The following is an 18,530-nucleotide window of genomic DNA, read 5'->3' as shown; positions in this document are numbered from 1 at the left end:
AAGTAAGGTCTTTCAGATATTTATGAATCATGTGATGTTGCTTTCCTTTCTAGTGAACCACAAAATTTTGAAGAAGCAGCTAAAGAAAAATTTTGGTTAAATGCCATGAATGAAGAATTTTTTGTTGTAAAGAAAAATAATACATGGGAATTAGTAGATTAGCCAAAAGGTAAAAAAATAATTGGTTTGAAATGGATTTACAAAACCAAATATAATGAAGATGGGTCCATTCAAAAGCATAAAGCTCGATTGGTGGCAAAAGGCTATTCACAACAACTTGGAATAAATTTTAATGAAACTTTTACCCATGTTGCCAGAATGGAAACCATTCGAATTGCTTTGCCATGGCAACCCAATTAAAAATTCCAGTTTTTCAGTTAGATGTAAAATCTGCTTTCTTGAATGGAGAACTTGAAGAAGAAGTTTATGTTGAACGACCATTGGATTTTATTGAAAAAGGAAATGAAGAAAAAAATTATAAACTGAAAAAGGTGTTGCATGGATTAAAACAAGCTCCAAGAGCCTGGAATGGCAAAATTGATAAATATTTTCAGAAAAATGGATTTGAAAAGACCCCAAGTGAACCTTCACTTTATATGAAAAATGGAAGTGGAAATTCCTTCCTAGTGGATGATTTGATTTATACTGGTACAAACAAAAAAATGATGGAAGAATTTACGCCTATGAGATGTCGGATTTGGGAATTATGAAATATTTTCTTGGAATCCAAGTAAAACAGTCAGATGAAGAAATTTTGATATCTTAAGAAAAATATGTTGAAAATCTCTTGAAGAAATTCATAATGTCAAATTGCAAGCCAATGAGTACTCCAATGGCAGTGAATGAAAAATTATCAAAATATGATGGTGCAGAAAAAGTTGATGCATCGATTCATCAAAGCTTGGTTGGATCTTTAATTTATATTGTGCATGTAGTCAGTATATGTTCCAGGTTCATGAATGGACTAAGTAAATTGCATTTTGCAGCAGCAAAAAAGATTTTAAGATATATCCAGAGGACAAAGAAACACGATATCAAACATATTTCTTAAAATAATATTAATATTGTTGGATTTTCTGATAATGATTGGACAAGTCCTGTTGATGATCGAAAAAGCATTTCCGGCTATATATTTTGCCTAGGTACAAAGGAGATATCGTGGTCATCAAGAAATTGTTGCTCTATCGTCAGCAGAAGCCGAATACATCTCAGCAACAAGTGCAGCATGTGAAGCTATTTGGCTCAGAAGCATTTTATCAGACTTGCAGCAAAAGCAGAATACCCCGACAACTATTGTTTATGACAACATGTTAGTCATTGCAATGACAAAAAATCAAGTATTTCACAGCCAATCGAAACACATAGAAATACAGCATCATTTTATCAATGAGGTCACCGAAAAAGGAGAAATCGAGCCCAATATTCATCAACACAAATGACCAGCTTGCAAACATCTTCACGAAGACAATTTCAACTGATAAATTCATCTAGTTCAGAGATTTAACGAGAGTGGCAAATTAAGCGGGATGTTCAAAAATGTAATTTTTCTCTCTCTCTCTCTCTCTCTCTCTCTAGAATCTTCCGCAAAAACACGGTGCAAAAGGAAAAAATGGAAGGCGGTGTGTAAAACCATCACAGGAAAGCTCTCTATAAGGCGGTGGACCATATTGCTATTTTAAGCAATATGATATGGCGGTACTACAATCTATAAAAGGAATGTAAAGCGTGTAAAGCACAAGAAAGTGTGAATGAAAAATGTGAGTGTGATCTTCCTGATCACACTATATCAGTGTAACCTGTCATATCTTTTATTTTAAATACAATAGTGAAATTTTTTTGTACGTGAATATTGCTTCCACTTCACCCTTATTATCTTTCTTTGCTATTTTTCTATCAAATTATTCTATCAACGCTTCCACAAATTTCCAACACAAGAGCTTCGTGAGTGAGATAAACATTTCTTCCCTGTAGTCGCAGAGACCATCCCCTCAAGAGCCTTGAACAAACTTTCATGGCAAAAACTAGAGAGAGAGAGAGAGAGAGCAAGAGCAAAACCCAGAGAGAGGGCAGAAACCAGAGGAAAATCACGTGATTGATTAACTTAATTATATTATTACTTGTTGATTTCTTTTTCAAATTGTTTATTTTAAAAATTTTAAACATATCTGATTTTTTCATACTGATTTTTTTAATCCAAATTGATATATTTGTGATACTTTTACACAAGGTTCAGAAAATTGAATCGATCAAGGTACTTGGGCCCCTGCCAAGGCAATTTACTTGGGCGAATCCGAGTAACTTGCTCGAGTCAATCTCATTTTGTTTAAAGAAAATCAAGCAAAAAACTTGTGTATATCAGTGTAAGAAAAATCGGGTAGTTTAAATTCTAACCTCTCGGTTAGATCGAAACCGGTCACTATCCAGTTCCAGCTTCGGTCGATTTTCCTGAACCAACTGTGTGTATATATATATATATATATATATATATATATATATATATATATATATATATATATATATCATCCCAAAAAAAGAAGTGATTTTATTTTTAATATATTTTTTAATGTAATTATCATTCTGGCAAAGATTGGAAATTGTTTTGGCTATTAATATTTATTTTTACATTTTTTCATCTCTTTTGAAAAAATTTAAATACCCATGGGTACAAATCAATTCTTTAAAATCCATTTTTTTTTCATTAATTTTCAACTCCATTCAGATGTGCTTTGTTTAATTGTGATTTAGATATAATTTTCACATTTTATTGGACTCTTTTCTATTTTATTTATTTTTTTAACATTTGTTTTACCGCCCACGATTTGCTCAGTTAGACAAGTTGAACCGGCAAGTGTACCAGTTGAGCTGGTTTAATCGCTTCTGGTCCTATGTCCAGTTAACTGTTCTGGTTCGATTTTTCAGTATATAGATAATGGGCGCCAGTTTTTAGTAAGATGTGGTAAGCGGCATTATGGTTAAAACCAGTGGTTTAAAGAATGGATCGGTGCCTCGAATCAGGCACCCCAAAAACCCATCCGGATCAGTGAATCGGCAATCCAGATTGGGAATCGATCGGATTCAACCTTGAAAAAAATTGGAAACAAAAATCCAATTTTTTTTAAAAAAATTCATTTTAAATGTTGTTTTTTAGGAATCCAATAAGAAATGAGGGTACTCCATTAAGAACTTTCATTTTTTTACATCAATATGCGAATATTGAGTTGTTCTTTCCCTACATAAACTATTGTTAACCATTAAATTTACGTCACATAAAAGAACAAGCATAGAATTATCATGGATGAAGTAAATCTTTATACATGGATTACAATAAAGCATACAATTCATAAAATATGACCTAATAATAAAATGAAAGAGTCATTCTTTATCTTGGTCACGCTGGAACCATTAATTGAATTCGCGTGACAATTCATTAACTCAATCTAGAAACAAATCATCCAAATAGTGTGTACTTGATTATACCCAAATCCCTAAGTGTTAGTGTTTTGTTGTGCTCTTAATCCAAAATCTCCGAAGTTTGTCCATCCTTTTTGCTCACTTACATTGTCGTGCTCGTCCCCACCCTCTTATTGTTGGGACTCGGTATGTGAATAATTTGGTTGGGATAGGGTGGCCTCAAAATCATCATCTCTCTCATTTTCCCTTATACCCCCTTCTCACTCTATCTCATTAGGTGCAATACCACCGACATCTCCGACAAATTACAGATATGTTCCTGGGTTGCTTCCTCTTTCATGATGTTCATTACCTTCTTCAAGATATTCCTCACTGATAGCCTCAAATAATGCTCTCTTGTGCAACACTGGCTCGTCTTCCTCTACTACCCATGGTTTTGCTGTGTCAGTGACAAATATTGTATCCAAGTCGATCGGCCCGTAGTCTTCAAGCTTCCTTCTTATTTGTTACTCTCGGAGGTTTAAGTTGTAATAAACGTAGGCTAGTTTATGAAGCCTCTCCGAAGCGAGTCGATTCCTCTTAGTAGTGTGCAACCATTTGAACATACTCTAGTTTCGCTCACACCCAATAGCAGAACATATTTGAGAGAACACCTTGATTGATATCCACTTTAGGTGAGGTGCATCACTACTATATATCTCCTACCATTTAGCTTGATTAAAATGTAAAAAGCATTGTAAGGGCAAGAACAATTCATAAGAATAAAGATATAAAAGAACAAAATATTAGTTAGGGGTTAACCTGGATCCATTTTAGCTCGAAAGTTCTTGGCAAGTCTAGTTCTGAAGGATTCTACAGCATCCCTATACATAGAAAGCTAAAACAAAATATTTCTTTTTAGTACATTAGTTATTCCTCATAAATATAACAACTCAATGAAGTTCTTACCCAAATATTAAATATTACCTTATGTATTACCGCTACCTGGTTTCGATGGCTTCTCTCCAGCCTGACAATAATGTATTTGATCACTTCCATAATCTTATGGAGATGTTCAAGTGTCAAATAGAATAAATTTGGGTTGAAGTAGTAACCTAGAAAATACATAGATAGAGAAAGGTCATTTAAATTTTTATTAAAAAAATATTTTAGAATTAAACATTCTAAGGATATAAATATATATATACCTGTATAATGAATCGGATGGCCAAATTTGGTATTCCACCTTCTTTCTATAATCTCGATCAATTTAATTGCAAAACTACATTTCTGCCAAATAGCTGATTTGGTCATCTCGATACCTTCATAAAGAATGCACATGGTAGCTTTCTTGTCAGCATCCACCATTCTTAACACCGTGACCAAATGGGCATTGGCTTTTACGACAGTGGGACACCAAAACCATAACCTCCTATCTGTGACTATGCCCTCCACTTTTAGCCCATTACTAGACTTTGAGAGGCGGTCATTTGACCACTCTTCGCTGGCTGGTAAACAATCTCTTCAATGCAGCTTGGGATTCCCGAATGGAGTCAACAACCAAATAATCTATCGCAAAGCGGGTTATGGCATGCCTGATTATCTAAATTTTTTTTGAGATTGTTCTCTGAACAAAAATAAGATTTTAGAGTGGTTATATATAAATCTTAACACGAACATTGCTGCTTCTAGAGTCTCCTTCACAATTTTGATCTCATCGATCTCTTCTAATATAAGATCGATGATGTGTGCAGCACACGGGGTCCATACTAGATGCTTCATCTTATCCATCAACTTGCTGCCCGCAATGCTTCATCTTATCCATCAACTTGCTGCCCGCAAAAACACAAGCACCCCCATTGTCCGTAATAAACTAGTCCACATGCTTATCTCCCACATCCTCCACTATCGAGTCATATAGTCGTACTAAGAAGTTTGCAACCTTCTTTTTCCCTGTGACATCTTTGCTAGACAAAAAGGTTGTACCTTTGGAGAATATGCCAAGAAGTTAAGATAATCTTTTTTGTTAACTTTATTCAACCAATCATCACTCATGCGAGTAATTTCTGTTCTTGGCCAACCCTGTTTATATTCTTCAATCCGCCTTCTAACTTCCTCCACCTCTTCATCCAAGATTGGCCCACTGAGCTCATGTGCAATCGGGGGCTTTACCCCTAGCCCGGCTCTATGGATTGCGTTGACCATAGGCGGGAAATATGAAATATTGGCTGCATCAAAGGGAATCCCTTTATCATATAACTATTTACCAACATAACTGCCCAACATGTTCCTTGTACCTTTCGGTATGCATGTGAGGGTCATTTGTTGTGACTTGGGCTTTGAGAGAAATGGGTCTATACGATCATAACCTGCAATACTGGTGCTTCTAGATAAGCCAGGAATAATTTCTTCAACGTTTGGTGCCTCTGGACACATATTACCACCAACTCCTCCATACATATTCGAGCTGGGCCTGCCATACATGCTCGAGCTGGCCCCGCTATGCATGCTCGAGCTAGCCCTACCATCCATGCTTGGGTTGGGCCCGTCATGCATGCCCATGCCATAACCCCCAGGCATTATGAACTCGCTTTCCCTCTGGTACGTTTCGTGCAAGCCTATTTTTGTGGTCATATCCAAGTCATGATTATATTGCTCTTTGGGATTCTTTCCGCTCAATGGCGTATAAGCAAGCTATCTCCTCATTCATCCTCTACTTTGTGACTTTTTTACCCTCGGTAGCCTTGAGAATGGTCGTAATCTATTTTCTTACATTGCTAGGGACACTATTGTACGCAGAAACATCTCCCTTAACTCATGCCAAGTATTGTTTGAACCTAAATACCCCAATACTAATCACTTTTTGGCAGTAATTACAAATAATTTTATCTTTTTAGTTGGGATCAAATATGATCCCATGTTACCATGCAGGGTCTTCCCTAGAATTTGCTATGGTTCAATTATTTTAAGATATAAATGATTAAAAATGAACCTGATAATTCAACATAAAAAATAATCACCATGTGTAGTTCTAAACTCAACATAAGAGAAATAAGAACATACATACACTAGGTTTGGTAGACTTAGTTCTAAATTCTTTAAAGGCGTGTTTAAACGGTGGAAGCCAAAAATAAGGGAGTGTGGTTTTCCTACATTTTTGTGGCAAAGGGGCCTTCCACCTTTCAAACAAGCCCTAAGTTACTAGAAATCCTTGCCGATTGTTTTTTAGAATTAGATATCCTTGCTGATTATTTGATGTTTTCTAATGATTCTATTTTTTTATTAAATGCATCTTTTTATTATTCACTATTGATCTACCCATATTTCCCTATAATGTTGGTTTGATTCCCATTATACACAACATGTTTTCCAACAAATTATCTTGTGAATCTTTTTTGGTACCACTGCAATCAATCTAAGAGGCAACATTCATAAAGCAAAAAGTGCAGCTGATATTGATCCCCATCTAATGAAGACACCATAAGCCCACAACTAGCACATCATAGTACATGTTTTAGTCTACAACACCTGCATCAATCTAGCCACGCCAATTTCCCTAAAGATAGGAACCATGAGGTCTGACCATGCCCACACTCAGTAGACCACAATAAACACCACATTTAACCTATAGACGTGAGTGACATTACTATCTATATATCAAACACCTAATATGATTGGTGCATGGTCCAATAATTGAATTTGAAGTAATGAAAAAGATTTTAGGCAAAGGACTTCAGATAGACCATAAATCATGAAAGAAAAAACATATATTTCATTAAAACGCAAAGACCCATTCATTTTTCAATATCTATACATCAAAATCTAATATCATTGGTGTAGAATACAATAGTTAAATTTGAAGTAATGAAAAAGAATTTTAGTCAATGAACTTTAGATATATCATAAAAAATGGAAAAATCCAGTTAAGTATTTTACAATGCAAGGACCCATGCATTTGTAATCAGTTAACAATAAAAATGAAAGTACAACACATGATTCAAACCTATAACATGGAAATAAAGCAAAACATAGTACAATAGTGAATTGATGAAATAAAAGTGAAACCTAGAATAAAAAAAAAAAAATTACAATCATATAGTATCAATAAAAAAATAAAAAATACAAGTTTTTATTGCATGATAATTGTACATTCATGACATACTTAATTATGTATCAATCAAAATTTAATTATATTTTAGTTCATTAATAAAATGACAATAAAATTAAAAAATACTTATGCATACCTCAATTTCGAGCAACCTTCGATTTCTTGCAAATTTGTGCAACTAGTGTTGCTTAATCTCACAAAAATCCTGCAATACGTTATGAAGATCAGGATCACTAGCAAAACCCCTATGTTTTCAAGAGAAAATTCGGCCTATATTGATCAAGATCTTAAGATTGGTGGAATTTTTTTTTCCGTGAACTATTCTCCACAAAATCCCTCTGACTTCGCAAAAAATCAACCAAAAAGCCTGCAATAGCTTGTGAAGATCAAGATTACAAGTAAAACCCCTCTATTGTCAAGAAAAGTTTTTGCCCATATCGATTCAGATCTCAAGATTTGCGGAATTTATTTTTCCACCAACTGTTCTCACGAAACCTCTGATTTCTTCAAAAATTGGCATCCAATATTTGCTGAATCACAAAAAAATTTATTACAATCATCTATAGAAAATGATTTCGTTCAAAAACCCTCTGATTTGAATAAAAAACATACAATATTTTGAAGAAATCTCAAGAATGGTGGATTTAGGATTTTTCGTAAAAAATGAAAAACAAATTGTAATTCAATCGTCTGAATTAGTCGTTTTATAATAAAGAAAACGAATAATTTCGAACAATAATGCAATAGAACGGCTATAATTGATCAATAATTGAAGAAAGAGCTGCAATATATAGCAATCTCGTGACTTTTTTTTTGTCTCAACACTGTTCATCCCTGTTTTGGTCATGACTCGGGCGGTTCTCTCTCAGAATGGGCGATTTACTGTTACGAATCGGGCGGTTCCCAGTTTTTTGCCTAAAACGACGTGGATTGGGTGCTTCCCGTGTCGACCCGATAGATTCCGGGCCAAGTCGCCATTTTTTTAATCCCTGTTGAAAACATGTCTATCTACAACCGGTCATGTGATGGAATCTCAAACCAAAGGAAGTTAACATCATATATAATAAGGCGGGCACGATGGTCATCTTTCTTGCATGAGGCATGCTGGTTAGCACTCTAGGTTTTTTTATTATATGCAATGAGGTTGGGAGTTCCATCTTTATGAGGGGTTATTTTTTTTTAATTCTACTTTTCTTAATGGCGATTTATTTTGGAGCTATTTTTTCCCTAACTCTCTTAAAGAAATTCTTATGTTTTGCGGGTCTATAAGAGGTCTTAAGTTCAATCTTGTGAATTTAGAGAGAAATAATGGATTTTACGAATTTTTTACAGTTCATTGATATTACCTCTTTGATACATAAAATTAGACGATATTGGAGTAAATAAACTACGAATTTATAGAGGCCTTTTGAAATTAATTTCAATAGATTTGAAACGAATAAAAAAATCAAAAAATTTGTTGAGTAATTAGGGAGATACAACAGATGTAGCTGAATTTTTACAGTACATTGATATCACATCTATGATGCACTAAATCAATTGATATTGGAGCCAAAAAATGCAAACCAGTATAGGGGTTTTCAAGTTTATTTCAATATTTAAAAAAAAAAAACTAATAATAAAAATAAAAAAAATAGTGAGAAATTAGATAGAAATAATAGATTTTACGATTTTTTGACATTTTTATTGATATTACCTCTTTGACGTATAAAATTAGCCAACAATGGAGCAAGAAAACCACGGATCTATAGAGGGTTTTTAAAGCTGATTTCAAAAGTTTCAAAACAAGCCAAAAATCAGAACAAATTGTTGAAAAAATTAGAGAGAAATAATAGACTTGTACAATTCATCGATATAACCTCTTTGATGCACGAAATCAATCGAGATTGGAGTAAAAAAACCATGGATCTGTAGAGGGATTTTGAAGATGATTTCAAAAGTTTCAAAACAAACTAAAATCATAAAAAATGGTTGATTAATTAGAGAGAAATAATATATTTGGTGATTTTTTGACAGTTTATCAATACTACATCTTCAATGCACGAAATGAGTAGATAATGGAGCAAAACAACCACGGATCTCTAGAGGGCTTTTGAATGTGATTTCAATAGCTTCAAAACAAACTAATAATTATACCATTTGGTGTAGAAATTAGCGAGAACAAAGAGGTTTGGGGGAAATTATTTTTTCGCTCAAAGAACCCTTAAAACGAAAAAATACGGCAATGAAACTTGATAGATTTACAAATCAGTACTTGGCTTTTTTAGATGAATTCAATAGATTGAAAACAAGCCAATAGTCAATCGGTTTGGTGGAGAAATCATAGAGAATAAAAGAAGTTTGGCAGATTTTCTATTTACCGCTCAAAACACCTTACAAACCAATAAATTTTGTGATAAAATCTTGTTCGAATTGGATTTTTATGAAACCCAAAAGGTATCATAGAGATTACATTTTCTTACAATACAAAAAGTTTCGATTTGGGTTTTTATTTGATAAACCCAAATAGTATCATAATTACATTTTCTTAAAATACATAAAGTCGCCCAATAATCCATCAAATTTCGAATTTTAAGTTCAAGAAACTTTCTATATATTTGATAACCGAGTTTTATCTGTGATCCACACATTTGATAACCGAGTTTTACACGTCAAAACGCATATTTAGGCGAGTTTGACCGATTTGAGTAGAGTCTTGAAAATTCCTCGAGTCCCCTTTACTCAAGGGGTATAAAATCACTTGTACCGTTGACTCGGGCCTAGTCAGCCTTGGCAACAGGGAGAAGCAGAGGCACTCAGCCGAGTCTAAAAATTTACCTATACTTTTTTTTGCTGATCCGTATTTTTGCCCCAAATTTTTACGTCAAATGTTTTGGATCAAAACCGATTTAATTCTAATTTTGTGGTGAGTCTGATATTCTCCAACTTACGAACTATAGTCCAAACCAAATTGCTCTAGGCCTGGAGCATGGTGGCAGTCATTCATTCAATCTTGAGAAGGGATCTCGAGTCGAGACCAAGGAATAAAACCCCTATATCGAAGAAGCATCTTTCTAAACCACAAAAATCCTCCTATCACTGAAACCCGAGTCCTAATTTCATACTTCAAAATGATTGATTCAATTAGGGAATAGTGCACTCAAAATTTTTTATTCAATTTGAGGGAAATATATCAAGGAAGCAAATATACAATCTACTCCCATAGAGCCTGTCCATATTTAGGATGGACTTTCTGAAAACCAGCCCGCATAAGATAAACGTGGACAATGTAGAAATATTTCTAGTAGAATCAGGTTTTAAAAAACTGACCGGTTGATCTCATTGAGCAGATCGGTGACCTGGTAAACCTGCTGATAAGAAATTAAAAAAAGAAGAAGAGTGAGAGCAAAACCTTCAAAATTAAAAAAATAAACGTAAAATTGGTGATGTGACATAGCGGCCAATTCAGTCATAAAAATTGTCACTACTTATGTTATGTAGGAACCAAATCGGCTTCTCATTCTTAATCCAAATCACCATTTTTTTAAAACCTTAAATAAGTAGCATGCGTACACGTTGTCTTCTTTAAAAGAATCACGTGACCTTTATTAATAGGCGTTGTTTACGAAGTCAGGGTACATCTTAATTTGAACCCAAAAATTGAAAGAAATCACCCCCAGATCTTAAATGCCATGTGTACCCCATAAAAGTTTGTATAGGGTCGCGGCTTTAAACAATCACACTATAGACTACCTTCAAATACTACGTAAAAATATAGTTTGAATATTGAAAATTATTGTGATAGTTTTAAAATATATTTTTATTTTTAATTATAAAATTTAAAACTTAAAAAATAGTGTAGATTGAACAGATATATGAAAGTTTGAAAATTTTGAATAATAACAATCCAAAAATGCATTACAAGATGCATTATTTTTAAAACTTGAAATTTATTTTTTTTCATGTCTATGGATTTTGATATCAAGATTATCAATTTAAAAATATTTGAACATCAAAACAATATCTTTTAATAAAATATTTTATATAAATTTTAATGTAACAGTTTAAAAAGACCAGGATCTATATAAACTTTTTCCAACTAAGGGTATGCCTTGTCAAAGCCGAAGAAATCGGAGGGAATATATTCGTACACATAGGACAAGGTCTAGTGCAGCTTTTACGGGACTGGGGGAGAAGGAAGTAGAATATATATATATAATAAAGCTTTTTAACATGGAAAAATTCATAGAAGGGTGGGGTTTTAAACAATCAAATTAAGAAACATCTCAAAAATTTATTAGAAGAGGTTGTTTTGATGTCCAAAAATCCTCAAATCGATCATCTTGATCTCAAGATATATGGACAGGAGAACAAACGGATTTGAAGTATTGAAAGTAGTGTATCTTGTAATGTATTATGTAGACCGTCAATTTTCAAAAGTTTCAAGTGTTTATAGATCCGCTCAATCTATAATATTTTTTAAGCTTTAAATTTTATAATTAGATATGAAAATAAAATTTGAGGCCATCATAAAAAAATAACATCTTTCGGCACTATTTAAAAGTGTGCCTTACTTTGATTGTTTAGAGCCTCCGTCTTGTACAGACCACACGCTTTTAACATTTACCAACGTGTGAGGAGTAGAATATAGTAATATTCTTTAAACATGTCCACAATGGAACATATATCTAGAAGTCAGCAGAAGTGGCCCCAATGTTTGTAAGTGAATTATTAGCGAGAGAGAGAGAGTCTGTTTTAATTAAAAATGAGCCACAGAATACGAGATCCTTCAAAAGAAGTGTTAGAGAGAAACAGGTTTAATGAAAAATGAGCCATATGGTTTCAATACTGAAAATCTTTGTCATAGCTTAAAAAATATTTTTATTTTTAATTATAAAATTTAAAGCTTCAAAAATAGTGTAGATCGAGCAAGTCTATGAAAACTTGTAAATCTTTAAAATTGACTGTCCAAAAATGCGTTGTAATATGCATTATTTTCAAAACTTAAAATTCATTTTTTTTCTCATGGCCATGCATCTTGATGTCGAGATGATCAATTTGAGGATATTTGGACATCAAAACAACCTCTTCTAATGAAATTTTTGAGGTGGGCTCGAATTTAATTGTTTAGAATCTCAGCTCTATATAAGCTTTTTTCAAATATAAAAGACTTGAAAATATGTACTATAAGCATTAAAAAATCCATTTATGTAGTTTACATATATATTTATAGATAAAGAAAGCATAGAATAAGACCGTTTACTTTTGGTACAAGGTGGTCACATTAATCTCGACCATTAGATGTGAAAATGGGTGGCTGCAATTATTCCATTGACAAAGTTCAAACTTCAAAAGAAATTTTCTCGAACTTTGTGATACATTCAAGCTATCAAATTTCACATCGGATAGTTGTAAGTAATTGTGACCACCTTGTATCAAAGGTAAATGGTCTCATTGTATAAAATCCCAGATAAATATCAACCGTATTTATTAGCATAAAGTCCTTCCAGACTTCAGCTTTTTAATGTTGAAGCTTAAATCTCGCTTAGAAAGACTGTTCTCGGAAAACCTGAATCGACGATCTCAACCACCACATTTGTGAATCAAGCTTTAAAAATTATGCATCTTGCAATGCATCATCTGGATCGTTCTTCTTCATATGTTCACAAATCTTATAGATCTATACCATTTTGGAGCTTCAAATTTAATAATCGGTGACAGAAATAGATTTTCAAACCATCACAAGGGTTTTTGGCCCTAGAATTGTTCATAAATCTTATAGATCTACACCATTTTGCATTGTTCAATTTTTTTTCGTGGTGAATAAGTATAATTTATTTTAAGTGTTTATAAATCGGTATACTTAGACCGGAGCTTCAAATTTCGTAATATGGAGGTAAAAATATATTTTCAAACGATTATAATGGCTTCTAACCCTTTAAATGTATTTTTGGGGAGGCTTTCATGTGGAAAACTTTACTTCCTATCATAAAGCTTAGGTCATATCCCGACATCATTCATGTATTGATTAGCGAACTTGACGACGCAAATGGCACTCATTTTTGGGCCTCAATTTTCTTGAATATGTCCCCATGTGCAGGAATCCAAGAAATGAATCATGTGTTCCACCTAACCCGGTTTCCTTGGAGTTATAAATCCCCCTCTCACTAGGTACATGGTGTGAGCCATCCAATAAGCAGTGGATCAAAGGTATGGGCGCCCAACTTGAAGTGAAGCCTCATGCAGTGTGCATTCCTTACCCTGCACAAGGGCATGTAAGCCCCATGATGCAACTGGCTAAGCTTCTCCACTCGAAAGGTTTCCACATAACTTATGTGAACACAGAGTTCAACCACAAGAGGCTCCTCAAATCGAGAGGTCCCGACTTGTCGAATGGCGTACCGGACTTCCGTTTCGAGTCCATCCCGGATGGCATGCCTGAGACAGACCTGGATGCTACCCAGGATGTCCCCGAGCTTTCCGATCATATTCGGACTTGCTTCTTAGCTCCCTTTCGGGAGTTGGTGCTGCGGCTCAATGGCTCGGGGGAAGTGCCTAAAGTGACGTGCTTCGTCATCGACGGAGTCACGAACTTTGCACAGCCCGTCGCGGACGAGCTATGCGTCCCCAAAGTTATATTTTGGACTGCGAGCGCCTCCGGGCTATGGGGTTACCTTCAGTACACTGAGCTCATTGAGAGAGGTTATGTTCCTCTCAAAGGTAATTGTTTTTTTTATCTTATTGCTGATTGTTCTTTTTGTTGAAGTATCGGCCTTTCCTAACAGGCTAGATGAATGTGTTTCAAATCAAGTAGCTAGTTACTGTTTTCTTTTAAAATAAAGTAATAGACAACTAATTCAATATGAGAAAGGAAAATAAAGGCTAGAGGAATGTGTTTTAAATGAAGTAGCTAGTTCCTGTTTGTTTGAAAATGAAGTAATATACAACTAATTCACTATGAGAAAGGAAAAAACAGGGAGAATTCATAAATTTGGAGTCGGTTGGGATCTCTGGCATTTATATTGGTGTTATAAAAGGGATTTATTTGGTTGTAAGCCTAGACACCCAAGGGGCATATACACCAAAAAAAATGCAGATGGAAAGTTTTATCTTCATATGAAAAGTATGGTCTCTTGCGATTCATAAAAATTAAATAAGGAAAAAGCATGTCAAAATGTTATTTCTGGAGTTTGTATTAAACAGTTTGATAAGCATGTCTACAACTGGCCGTCATGGAACTATAGGTCTTGGAGATGCAACCAGTTTTACAAAAACTCGGCCAGTCTTATGGCTATGATATGCTTCCTTTCAGGCTTACTAAATTGAAATACAGATCATTTTCTTTCGAATGTTAAGAAACTAAGACAGATTTTTTGCACTTAATTTCACAGAGGAAAGCTATCTAAGCAATGGATACCTAAACACACCTCTAGACTGGATCCCAGGAATGCCCGGAGCCCAGCTCAAAGACATACCAAGCTTCATTAGAACGACCAATCCCGAGGACATCATGTTCAACTTCCTCAAAGATGAAGCCCTGGCATCCCTCAAGGGCTCGGCTCTCATCTTAAATACATTTGATGCGTTCGAGCAGACTGCCCTCAACCTCGTTCGCCCCATCGCCCCACCCATGTACACCATTGGTCCCTTACCCACCCTTTGTCACACACTAGTCGACCCCAAACTCCTCTCCATCGGCTCTAGCCTTTGGAAAGAAGACACAAGATGCCTAGATTGGCTTGGAAATCAAGAAACTGCCTCGGTCGTGTACGTAAACTACGGCAGTATCACCACTATGACCCCAAGCCAACTGGTGGAATTCGCATGGGGGTTGGCTAATAGCGAGGCACCCTTTGTTTGGATCATCCGACCTGACTTAGTTCAGGGGGAGGCCGCTTTGTTACCTAAAGAGTTCGTTGAGGTCACTAAGGAGAGGGGATTTCTCGCAAGTTGGTGCAATCAAGAGAAGGTGTTGTTGCATCCCGCCGTCGGCGTGTTCCTGACACATTGTGGTTGGAACTCGATAATGGAGAGCGTATGCGGTGGGATACCAGTGATTTGTTGGCCATTTTTCGCTGAACAACAAACTAATTGCTGGTTTGCCTGCAATGAGTGGGGCATGGGCATGGAGATTGAGAATGATGTGAAAAGAGAAGAAGTCGAGGCACTTGTTAGGGAAATGATGCATGGGGAGAAGGGGAAGGCCATGAGGGCCAAGGTTAGGAGATGGAGAGAGCTTTCTGAGAAGTCAGTTGAGGCGGGTGGGTATTCTTCACTGAATCTGGACAGAGTGATAAAAGAGGTGATGTTAAAACCGTGCAAACAGCTGGGGGATGCCTGTTAATGGCATATTGTGTTGAAAATTTGGTATCAATTATGAGTTTATTGAATAAGCTAGCTTAGCTATGGTAATTATCTAGCTGTTAGGATAAAGCTCGGATGATAATAATTAGATGAGATAATAACAGTGTGTTTGTACCTGATTATGCATTGTTGTGAGGGATTAAGCTTAAGCAATTGTATCACCAGCTGGCCTAACCAACCAAAGAGCTTTTGTGCTTTTATGTATGGTTTTTGAAGTTAAACATCAAAGTAGCAAGTACCAATGTTTGAAAAAATGGATATGTGGGACAGTTAGCCCACCCCCAATCCCCATCCAGATTGGCTTGATTGGTGATTCGAATCCTTCGCAAATCGTCTGGATCAGTGATCAATAAAAATTTTAAAATAAATACAATAAAGTTCAACAATTAAAATAGATGTTTATGGGGTGGGGATTTAAGGGGGAACCAATTAGGACATTAAATATGCTTAAGAAACAAGAAAAAAAATGGGGATTTTAGGAGGGAACCAGATTGGGACCCACACGAACTTGGAACCTGTTCCGATTTGGCATACGAATAACCGATCTGGATCGGAAATCACAGAGTTTTAAAACGCTATTAGCACTACAAGAACTCCCCCATTAGTTCCCTTTATTGAAGTGTAGTTTAGTATGGTTTAAAGTCATTTTAAAATACGACACTTTCAACATTTATAGGAAAAAGTTACTAGATGGCGAAATTAGACATGCCGTTGTATACAGTGGGCCCCTATTTCGTTTGTAATTGATCAAGGAGCCTTGTATCGGGTATCAATCTTAGTTAATAAACTAATGTCAATGAATGTAAAAAATGGCCATTACTTAAAAACAAACATTATAATTGTTAGTTTGAAGAAACATAATCGTAAGGATGCTCTGTCTTTTGTCATTTCAGGCCCTTACTGTGTCCAGGGACCGAAAACTCCAATGGTAATCGTCATAGATGAAGTTATCTCTGCAAGATGGGTCGCTTGCGAACCAGTGTTATTTTTTTAATTTTCATCTCCCTTTACAGATGTCATAGCATTTCAAGCATGGGTTTATAACACTTGGATGAGATCTTGAGGTTGTGTAAAGAAATACGTGGTGGAAAGTTTATTTGTTTCTTGGGATCCGAAGGCCGAAAAGCTGGTCTCAGCTTTAGAACCTTTGTTGATCATGCCTAGATCGGCCTAGTTCTCAGTCTCGGCGAGAGAGCACATGGAGGTTGGATAATTAGAGCATGCAAAACACTAAAAGTAGCTCTATGTGTTGGTTTTGATGATAGCTAAATTACCATACCCATATTTTCTTCTAAAGATTAAGGTATTATGATTAATAAAAAAATGACTTTTTTGATAAATAATAAAGTGATATCGTTATAAGAAAGTGAAGGAAGACATAATATTCATCCTTTGAGGGTCACTTTTTTTAAGGGTTATGGGAATGGATTTCCAATATGGAGATGGATCTCCAAGATAGAGAGAGATACCGCCTCCAAGAAATGCGGTATTCCCATGCGTTTTGAGTTAGTTAACTTTCACTTCTAAAGAAAGAAAATTTCTATATTGCTTTCGAGGTTATTTTTTCGGTAGCGGTATTGCGGTGGGAAAGAGGATGTTGATCGAGGGTAGAGAGAAAATCTTGCTCTCAAAGTTATCTTTCAGGTAGCGGTATTGTAGTGGGAAAGAGGATGTTGATCAACGGTGTTACTCAGTCTGGAGAGCGGGTTTAGAAGGGAAGATCGATGATGGTTTTTTACCGATGTTTAGGGATAGGTATTATCTTTTGTTACTTAAAATTATAATCTTCATTGTGATAGTGGATTTCTACTTGCCAAGGCCGTGGATGTAGCCCTACGGAGTGAACCACGTAAATCTTGTGTTGTTGTGGTGTGCTTGTTTGTGTTTGCTTTATTTCTCGCACTCGATTTATAGTTATATTCATCTACTTTACATTTAGCCGATTGAGTACATGATCTTGGATGGAATCCCGATATTTGAGATTCCCGATTCCGCAAATTAAGGGGTTCTTGAGAACCCTACACTTTGAATTGAACCAAAGCCTCGAAAGACCTAAACTTAACACAACATAAACATTAGAGATACCAGTCTAATTATATACCCTCTTCACACGAACAGTTTTAGGTGAGACATTGACACAGGGCCAGGAACCAGGTTTTGATAAGAGTGATTGGGCAGTAGAACTGGAAAGTCGATCAAGCTATGGGGATAAGTTTCCTCAGTTCAACGGGATCTGCACTAATAACTGCAAGGGATAATTCCACTTGTCTGATAGTATCCACACTCTCAACTGAAATTAAGATGGTACCATCCTCTAATGCATGAAACAATTTGGAAATGAAGGTATTGCACTGTGGCCCAGAAATTTAACTAGGTTCTCATTGCGGAGTTTTAGTCATTCTTTTGCAAGTTTGTCTTTCTTTATTTTCTTTTTCTTTTAAGAATGTCATACTTGGCAAGAATCACTGCGTCAGCTTTTATCACATGTTCGAGATTCTTCACAAAGTAACTGGTTAAGGATGACTCTTCAAATTTCATATCTCTGACCTTCAAGCCTCACGTGTGACCACCGAATATGAGAAAAACAGAGACATCAAAGGATTGTTCATAGAGCCTCCCTTACTCTCAAACTCTCCCTGGAAACAATTAGGGACTTTCATAAGGTTGCGACTAGAGAGACAATGTTGGG

General features: G+C 35.5%; 2 protein-coding genes across 8 annotated transcripts; one reads left to right on the top strand and one right to left on the bottom strand.

Annotated features, from left to right (window-relative positions):
• Positions 1-1,034: 1,034 nt before the first annotated feature.
• On the bottom strand, positions 1,035-8,524 carry LOC110007961 (uncharacterized). Of its 7 annotated transcripts, none has more exons than XR_016046949.1 (4): positions 7,635-8,524; positions 4,378-4,420; positions 4,213-4,288; positions 2,613-4,123 (listed from the first exon to the last, which is right to left on the bottom strand). XR_016046949.1 is itself a non-coding variant. In XM_020672525.2 (4 exons), the coding sequence occupies exons 1-4, from the start codon at positions 4,756-4,758 to the stop codon at positions 4,113-4,115; spliced, it is 375 nt and encodes a 124-aa protein (XP_020528184.1). In that variant the 5' UTR covers positions 4,759-7,628; the 3' UTR covers positions 2,613-4,112. The 7 variants fall into 7 exon arrangements, 1 of the variants encoding a protein (XP_020528184.1); XM_020672525.2 differs by lacking the exon at positions 7,635-8,524 and adding an exon at positions 4,599-7,628 and having other exon boundaries at positions 4,378-4,505; XR_016046946.1 differs by having other exon boundaries at positions 2,613-4,288; positions 4,378-4,505.
• Positions 8,525-13,657: 5,133 nt separating this feature from the next.
• Positions 13,658-16,919, top strand: LOC18442439 (7-deoxyloganetin glucosyltransferase). Its single transcript, XM_006852655.4, has 2 exons — positions 13,658-14,197; positions 14,869-16,919. Exons 1-2 carry the CDS (start codon positions 13,690-13,692, stop codon positions 15,819-15,821), a joined length of 1,461 nt encoding a protein of 486 aa, XP_006852717.1. The 5' UTR covers positions 13,658-13,689; the 3' UTR covers positions 15,822-16,919.
• Positions 16,920-18,530: the final 1,611 nt, after the last annotated feature.

This window comes from Amborella trichopoda, chromosome 13 (genome assembly GCF_054954075.1).
Source record: "Amborella trichopoda isolate Santa Cruz 75 chromosome 13, AtrichopodaSantaCruz75HAP2 v2.0, whole genome shotgun sequence".
NCBI classification, from domain to species: domain Eukaryota; kingdom Viridiplantae; phylum Streptophyta; class Magnoliopsida; order Amborellales; family Amborellaceae; genus Amborella; species Amborella trichopoda.
This window is presented reverse-complemented; position numbering and strand designations above follow the sequence as displayed.

Bases quoted from the DNA above. Each gene is read 5' to 3' on its own strand.
- LOC110007961 (XM_020672525.2), bottom strand. From the start codon at position 4,758: ATGGTGGATGCTGACAAGAAAGCTACCATGTGCATTCTTTATGAAGGT. The intron at 4,506-4,598 runs GTATATATATAT...TGTATTTTCTAG, and splicing joins CCATCCGATTCATTATACAG to GTTACTACTTCAACCCAAAT. The intron at 4,289-4,377 runs GTAATATTTAAT...ATTTTGTTTTAG, and splicing joins AGGTAGCGGTAATACATAAG to CTTTCTATGTATAGGGATGC.
- LOC18442439 (XM_006852655.4), top strand. From the start codon at position 13,690: ATGGGCGCCCAACTTGAAGTGAAGCCTCATGCAGTGTGCATTCCTTAC. The intron at 14,198-14,868 runs GTAATTGTTTTT...TTAATTTCACAG, and splicing joins AGGTTATGTTCCTCTCAAAG to AGGAAAGCTATCTAAGCAAT.